The sequence below is a fragment of the Notolepis coatsorum genome (assembly GCF_963971535.1).
Source record: "Notolepis coatsorum genome assembly, chromosome: 12".
In the NCBI taxonomy this organism is placed as follows: Eukaryota; Metazoa; Chordata; class Actinopteri; order Aulopiformes; family Paralepididae; genus Notolepis; species Notolepis coatsorum.
Window position 1 is genome coordinate 27,327,373 of NC_140176.1, and position 8,602 is coordinate 27,335,974.

The window sequence follows — 8,602 nt, forward strand, 5'->3', positions numbered from 1 at the left end:
AATTAACAAATGTGCCAAATTGATAATGGACAAGTATGTGTTCCACATGCTTTCAGGTAATACATCGATTTCTTTTTATTGCTGATCCAAAAAATATCTGATCCGTGACTCAAAACCTAGACGTTGTGATGATTTGTGCTCTTGCAATTTAGGCATACAGACTATTCTTTGCAATCAAATGGTTAGACTGTGACACCTGCTGGCAATGTGATAATTGTGTGTGTGTAGGTGTGTGTGTAGGTGTGTGTGTAAGAGAGAGAGAGTGGGGTAGAGCACAATGAGAGGGGCGAATTTTGTTAGGGACATTGCTTCACTATGGAAGACTGGCACCATGTGGCTGTGAGAGGTAACGGCACCTAGTTGAGCTTGATCGATCAGACCGACCACACACACACACACACACACACACACACACACACACACACACACACACACACACACACAGACACAGACAGACAGACAGACAGACAGACAGACAGACAGACAGACAGACAGACAGACAGACAGACAGACAGACAGACAGACAGACAGACACAGACAGACAGACAGACAGACAGACAGACAGACAGACAGACAGACAGACAGACAGACCGACAGACCGACAGACCGACAGACCGAATTTTGGGCTTTCATGAGCTGTAAGATATAATCATCAAAATTAAAACAAATAAAGGCTTGAAATATTTCACTTTGTGTGTAATGAATCTATAATCTACGCTTGAATTGAATTACTGAAATAAAATAACTTTTCCACAATATTCTAATTAATCTAGCTGCACCTGTATATATGCAGCGTGTTCAGACACATGTGAGGAGTTGAAAAATTCACACAATTCGAATATCAATTTTTACAATCGAATGTATGTTTTTTTTTCTTTTTACAATTCTATTATTAATTTGAATATAGAATATTCGTTGACAGCCCTATAACCCAAGACCTACTAGCTGTGAGGTAACAGTACTACTAACCACTGTGAACCCAGGACCTTCTAGCTGTGAGGTAACAGTACTACTAACCACTGTGAACCCAGGACCTTCTAGCTGTGAGGCAACAGTACTACTAACCACTGTGAACGCAGGACCTTCTAGCTGTGAGGCAACAGTACCAACTACTGCACCGGATGTGGGAACCCTTTGCTAACATTCATTAGAAAGTAAACAAAATGCTGTCTTACTCTGGTTGTCCCTGGTTTCCTTGGTAACAGTCATCATGGTAATCGTTGTCTCGGTCAGATGAGGCCCGTCTGTTGAGGATGTGCAGCGGGATGTATCCTGGCGTTGGACCGAACACCACCAACTGCCCCTGGCCCAAGGGACTGTCAGCACCGCCGTAGCAGAAGGCACACTGCTTCAGACTGCAGGGACATGCATGGAGAGACAAGCATTATCAACACTGTAATAACATGGTATAATGACACAGACAGAGCGAGGCATTGTAAACACTGTATTAATACTATATTATGACATTCTTATGGACAGCTAATAGCCCTGATACTAAGTATCAGATCAGCGCTAGGGTTGCACGATACACCGATACTAGAAAGGTATTGCGAATTTGCGATACCCATTTTATTAGTATTGATACTTGTAGAATAATAGCCTGATGCGTATTTTCTATCAATTGAGTGGATGCGTGACCGGAGCAGTGTGTATGTGTGAGAGAGAAAGCACGCTTTGCATAGTGGGCATGTCACACACTATGGCATAGGGAAAATTGTCAGAGACATCCCCAAATGTCTTATTTCATAATACAACATTTCTGAATGAACTTTTGGATTAAACCAAGTTGTATGCAGTGATGAACGGTCTTTCCCAGCAGAACACAAGTAACTTAATGTTACACAGGTCGTGCTATGCATGCTTAGCTTGCTAACGTGAGATAGCGGTGTTGATGAGAAGGAGCCGTTAGCCAACACAGATGTTGTTTCAACAAATGGATTCACAAAATGGATTACCATCCAAACGTTATTGAAGACTCCTGTGATCAGTAAGTAGGTACTACGTATGTCTAACTTTTCCTAACCATTTTGTGACCGCAGCATTTGCTATGCAAATATATTGTGATTCTGCCGAAAGCCAAGACTCGACAGTGCAAGCATTTCACTCGCATTTGCGACTAAAATAGCGAACCGGAAAAATCATTTAGGAGCACATGTTGGATGACCTATCTTAACGTTAGCTGTTAATGTCAACCAAGCTAGCCCCCAAAACAGTTACAACTAGTCCTGGAGCTGCTCAGTGTATTCTCTGGGTGAAGAGAGGTTTCTTTTTCCTACAGTGGGGAATGGGAGGGGATGATAAATATTTCACTTCATTAGCTGAAATATTCTAAAATCATTAAAGGTCCCCTGTCTTATAAATTGCCGTTTCCAGTGTTTAGCATTGTTTTCAAGCAATGGGGGTTTGTATCAATGGGGTCTGAGTCTCTAATTCTCATTTTGGCGGATTGCCCCAATTCAGTTGAGACAATATCCTCCCCCAGTGAACTAAGCTATTCTGAATTTCGCGTACCTGTGATGTCCAAGAATTCTCATCTGCATAATTAATGCCCCCTCTATGGTTGTAGCCACACTCAACCATTCGCTCAACAGAGCGAGTGGAAATACTGACACTTCCTCAAACGGGTTGACGTGGGGTGCCGACAGAGAGCAGAGAACGAGCGAGCGAGAGAGAGGGAGAGAGAGATAGAGAGAGAGAGAGACACGGAGAACCCCACACACACACACTCCCGACCGCGCACGTGCGGGGAAACACACACACGCAGTCGGGAGCACTCGCATATCACTGTCAACCTGCTGCAAAATATCACGCGCGTGCCCGTATTCCAATCCGTGCAATAATATTCACAGGGGTATATATTGTCATTTGAAACAAGTTACCAATGCATTGTCCCGTGGGATTATGCCTCCCTGCGGCGAAATTAATTAGTATCCCCCTCAATCTCTCTATGTCTCTCTCTGTCTGCCAGTGCAGACTGTGGGTGACTGTCACTCAAATCGCTTATGGGCGGAGCCCAGCCCAAAACAGCTTCAAATCTTGAAGTGAAAAAATGCTGCTTTAGAGTACTTGATTAGAAATACAAAACAATGCATTTTTTTGAAATTTATTTTTACAGATGTGTTCCATAGACTCACAGGAATTGTGTAAAGTTGCCCAAATAGTGAAAGGAATAGCAAGACACAGGACCTTTAAGTCTGCTAATAAGCCATTCTCCGTCTCTCTCGTATGTGTGTATATTTACATTTTCTATAGGCTACTCTTTTTGACATGAATTAGGCTAACAATCCTGAACCCTATTTTATTCAAAAGGAAGATATTGATTTACATAAATTACATGATGTATATATATAATCTTTATTAATATATATTATATATATATTAAGGCTGTCAAAGTTAACGCGGTATTAACGCGTTATCGCCCGATTCTATTAACGCCACTATTTTTTGTAACTCACGATTAACTTTTTCAAAACACTTTTATTTTATTTTTTAACTTTTTTTTAGACTTCACTCAGGTGTATTATTGATACTCTCATTGATACTATGTTTGTTTCTGACTCAAAGTGTGTGTGTGTGCGTGTGCGTGTGTGTGTGTGTGTGTGTGTGTGAGATAGAGAGGGGGGGTGAGAGAGATGAGGAAGGGGCAAGAGCGAAAGAGAGCTGGGAGAGAGTGTGTGTGTGTGTGTGTGTGAGAGAGAGAGAGAGACACAGGGGGGGGGGGTCTGTGTTCTCAGCCCTCGTGTGGGTTAATGTAACACGTTCCTTTTTTTTTTTATCCACTTTTTCTCCCATTTTTCTATATTTTTCTCCCATCCCAATTTCGTATCATCCAATTCAACCCTCCCCTGTCACGAACGCTGTTTCTTGCCTCCCACAAGCCGGCTGCAATGTGGACTAAGTCATACATAGCACAAGTCCCCTCCGGTACTTGAGGTAACAGCAGTCGCATCTTTTCACCTGCGCAGCTCGATCTCTCAGTGGCGAGGAGTAACGCGTGGGAGGCTCACGCTGCCCCCGACACTTCCTGATTCTACTGCGCAGTCGCACCAACCGACCTGTAGGAGTCGCTGTCCACAACGCCCGATCCCCACCCATCAGTTTCCCACCCCCTAATACGGCCAATGTGTATTAGTACGGACGGCCAGCTAAACTGAAAGCAATGTGGAGCGCTGGGCTCGAACAGGCAAGCCCAGCGTCTACGTCATTCGTGGCGAGCGCCTTGCCCACTACGCCACGTAGCCGCCCTATGTAACACATTCCTAACGTTTTCTTTCCCCTATTATTTCATGCACTTTATTCATTGTTTTAAATTATTATTTTCTTTTAAGTTATTTTGTGCATCACTCTGTTTTGAATTTGATGCACATTTGCAATGGGTCATCCTTTTGTGTTAAATGGCTGCATAAAGCAAGCATTGTTGACTCTCATGTTGATAAGAGTATTAAAACTTGAAAAATATCAGTTTATGGTAAAAAAGAAAAAAAAATCGATTAAATTGCGATTAATCGTGAGTTAATTATGGACAATCATGCGATTAATCGGGTTACATATTTTAATCGATTGACAGCACTAATATATATATATATATATATATATATATATATATATATATATATATATATATATATATAGTGTGGAGTGGAGAGATAACAGATAATACACATAACAACAAATGGAGATTAACTTTATAGCTCAGCAGCTGTATCAATCGTTTTATTATTTTTGTTTCAAAAGCATCAGAATAGTATTAATTAAAATCCTTTTATAAAGAATGTTCCATGTTCTGTCATCTAATATTACATTCCATTACTTGTCCTGATATTTTAGGTTTAAAAGAATCCTTCTTTTAACCTTACTATGGTAGAAAGACAAACTAACAAACAAAAACCAATAACAGACTAACCAGTTAACCTACTAATTCTTAAACACAATCCCTCCTCTCTCTTCCTCCATCCATCGCTCCACCCTCCTCTCAATCTTTACCGTTTTTTGGCTTGCCCCAGGGTGGGGGCTGGGGACCCCCCAGAGTCTTCCGATAGCGAGCGCTGGAACAGAGGGGACAGAGAGCCCTCATCCTCCCCAGGACTGAAGCCCATTCTGGGGCTGGGCAGCGGACTGGGCAGGGGGCTCAGGTTGGGGCTGGTGATAGGACTAGGACAAGGGCTCTGGTCCATGGAGCTATGCTGAGGACTGACTCTGCTCTCTGCCGTGTCCATAGGCACTGCGCTAGGACTGCAGTGGCTGTCCATGGGGACTGGGCTAGGGCTGGGACTAGAATTGTGTTCCATGGGGACTGGGCTAGGGGTGGGGGAAGGCACAGGGCTGGGGGGGCTGGGGCTAGCTCTGTCATCTTCCCCAGGATGGGGAGGCTGGGTGTCCCGAGGTCCGAGGACAGGGGCAGGGACAGGGGCAGGGACAGGGGCGGGGACAGGGCTGGGGTTGGAGATTGGGAGGTCAGGTTTCTGACTAGGTTCTGGACTGAGTCTGTCTGGTGTTGGTCGAGGCTCAGGGTCTGGTTTAGGGTCGGTTTTTCGCCTCGACGCGGACCGGCGTCGACCCCCTGTATTGACTTCTGTGGAAGAGAAGAGAGAGTGGGTGAATAAAAGAATGATTTAATGAATGATTGTCTGAATGAATGGATGATTTAATGAATGTCTGAGTGAGTGAGTGAGTGAGTGAGTGAGTGAGTGAGTGAGTGAGTGAGTGAGTGAGTGAGTGAGTGAGTGAGTGAGTGAGTGAGTGAAGTTCACAGCAGTTCAGTGTTGCTGTCCCAGGTAGGAGAATGAATCTTATAGTAGTAGTGCTTCATATCACAGCTGTATGTACCACTACGCTTTGCTTGCTTCATATCACAGCTGTATATATATTGCTACACTTTGCTTCATATATCACAGCTGTATATGTACCGCTACACTTTGCTTCATATCACAGCTATATGTACCACCAGTAGGGCTGCCGCGGTTACAGCATTACCGCGGTATCGCCATCACGTCACGCCCTGGCACCACAGAGTCCAGCTGATTACCGCATCACCAGCTGTTTTTAAATTTTACATTTTTTATAATAATAATTATAGTTGTGTATAGCCTATTTTCTTCACGCCATGTGTTTGAAAGTTTCCACTCGCAGTTGCGCAGTTAACATTCTGATCGAACCCGGGCGGCTACGTGGCGCAGTGGGCAAGGCGCTCGCAACGAATGCTGGAGACTAGGCTCGAACAGGATGCCTCCTGTTCGAGCCCCGCTCTCCACATTGCTTTCAGTTTAGCTGGTCGTCCACAGTAATACACATTGGCCGTATTACAGGGAGGGAAACTGAAGGGTGGGGATCGGGCGTTGTGGACAGCGACTCCTACAGGTCGGATGGTGCGCCTGCGCAGTAGAATCAAGAAACGACGGGGGCGGGGCCCCTCCAAAGCCCAGACCCCCGACGCTGAAAGATCGAGCCGCGCAGGTGAAAAGATGCAACGGCTGTTACCTCGAGTATCGGAGGGGACTCGTGCTATGTATGACTTAGTCCACATTGCAGCCGGCTTGTGGGAGGCAAGAAACAACGTTCGAAGACAGGGGAGGGTTGAATTGGACGATATGAAAATTGGGATGGGAGAAAAAAATATATAGAAAATGGGAGAAAAAGTGGATAAAAAAAAATAAAACATTCTGATCGAACCCCAGAACTTGTTTTGCTGCTACGGAAAGTTTTCGCTTTGAATCTGCTAAAAACATGGATCTTGAAGCGAAACCCATTCGAATGCCGTAAATGCTGCCGTTTTGATCCCGAAAGAAGACGGAGTGGTCACGGTTAGCGAGGACAGGTCAGTTCTGGTTCTGTTCTGGAGCAGTAGATATGCCATATTGTGTGTGTGTGTGTGCTGAGCGCAGTTGCCCAAGTTAGCTCCGTTTATTTGCTGGGTATATAAACTCGGGTCTGTAACAGGTAGAAAGCGGTACCCGGCAGAATAAGCTAAAATGTACTCCTGGGCCGTGTTATGGTATGTGTTGAAGGATAGCCAGCTACACATAACGTTGGGGATTAAACTGTTGGCTATCTAATGTAACGATAGGGCTGAGTGAGCAGTTTAACTCTTGATTAAGCCCCATGTAATAACCGGATCCATCACTAGCTTTAGCTGGTGTTAATTCGCTGGCCACTGGGTTGAACAAGTGATTCCATGACGTTATTGTCTGTTATGCAGATAGATAGGACACAGTCAATTAATTCCTAGTTGGTTATTGAACCAAGCGTTTGGTTAACGTTAGCTACCGCGAGTCGCGACCAGCAGTTTCAAGAACAGGCTGAACAGCCAGCTGTTTTCAACCAATATTCCTGCTGCAAAGTCGTCCTCTTTAATGACAACACTGGAATAAAGATAGACATTTAACGTTAGACTAGAGGCTATAAAGAATAGACTACTACAGAAATAAATGCATTCGAAAAGTTTATTTAGGAACCAATTATTTTAACATTACATAAAAAAAAAAAAAATTATTGCGGTTACCGTGGCGGTTTGAAAGGCTTCGCTAATTTGTGCGGTAAGGAAAAAATCAATACTGCGGCAGCCCTAACCACCAGGCTTTGCTTCATATCACAGCTGTATATGTACCACTTCGCTTTGCTTCATATCACAGCTGTATATGTACCACTTCGCTTTGCTTCATATCACAGCTATATGTACCACCAGGCTTTGCTTCATATCACAGCTGTATATCTACCACTTCTCTTTGCTTCATATCACAGCTGTATATCTACCACTTCTCTTTGCTTCATATCACAGCTGTATATCTACCACTTCTCTTTGCTTCATATCACAGGCGCTGTATATGTACCACTTCGCTTTGCTTCATATCACAGCTGTATATGTACATATAACAGAACAGCAATCAACCTCAAAATCAACCACGTCGGCATCGCCGTAGAATGGGTACAGTCCTAATGAGTAATGACTGTAACTGTATTTATGGTCCTGACTGTAAATACATACAGATATACAGACACACACACACCTGTGTTGTCAGCTGTCTTGCTTGGTATGTTGGTCTCTGGAACATCTGTACCCTCTTCATCCTCTACCTGGAGTCTGCCTCGACTCCTGCCCCCCCTGGAGAGAGAAAGAGAGAGGGAGAGATGGATAGAGAGAGAGAGGGAGAGAGTGAGAGACAGAAATACATTGAGAGAGAGACAGATAGGATGATTAGTCTTGTACAATGAGTGGTGAAGTATGACAGTAATAAAATGGTTCTTATACAATCTGAATAAGAAATATATATATATATATATATATATATATGCGTCACGGTTCTTCGGTACATGCGGCCAATACAAAGAATACGTCTGAAGTAGGGATGTGCATAAGGTTCCAAGTGGTCTGCCGGGCCACAATCTGCCCATTTCACATTCTAATTATCTCTCTCTCTCTCTCAACACGACAACACAAATCTGTCTAACATTACCAGATAACATTCATACAACATAGACTACAAACGGTGATCATCCATGAGTAAACGCTGCTGCTCATCATCACACAAGAATGCTAATGCATGTAGTTAGCTAACTACAAAATTACATAATGACTCTAATTTACTTGTCATTAGTAACAACACTT

General features: G+C 43.6%; 1 protein-coding gene across 1 annotated transcript in view; it reads right to left on the minus strand.

Moving 5' to 3' along the window:
• Positions 1-5,113, minus strand: part of LOC311237806 (histone-lysine N-methyltransferase 2C-like) — a 159,001-nt gene extending 153,888 nt beyond the window's left edge. The window contains 2 exon segments of the mRNA XM_084325783.1: positions 1,176-1,355; positions 4,984-5,113. Of these exon segments, the coding sequence (XP_084181909.1) occupies positions 1,176-1,355; positions 4,984-5,096 (293 nt within the window). The 5' untranslated portion in view covers positions 5,097-5,113.
• Positions 5,114-8,602: the final 3,489 nt, after the last annotated feature.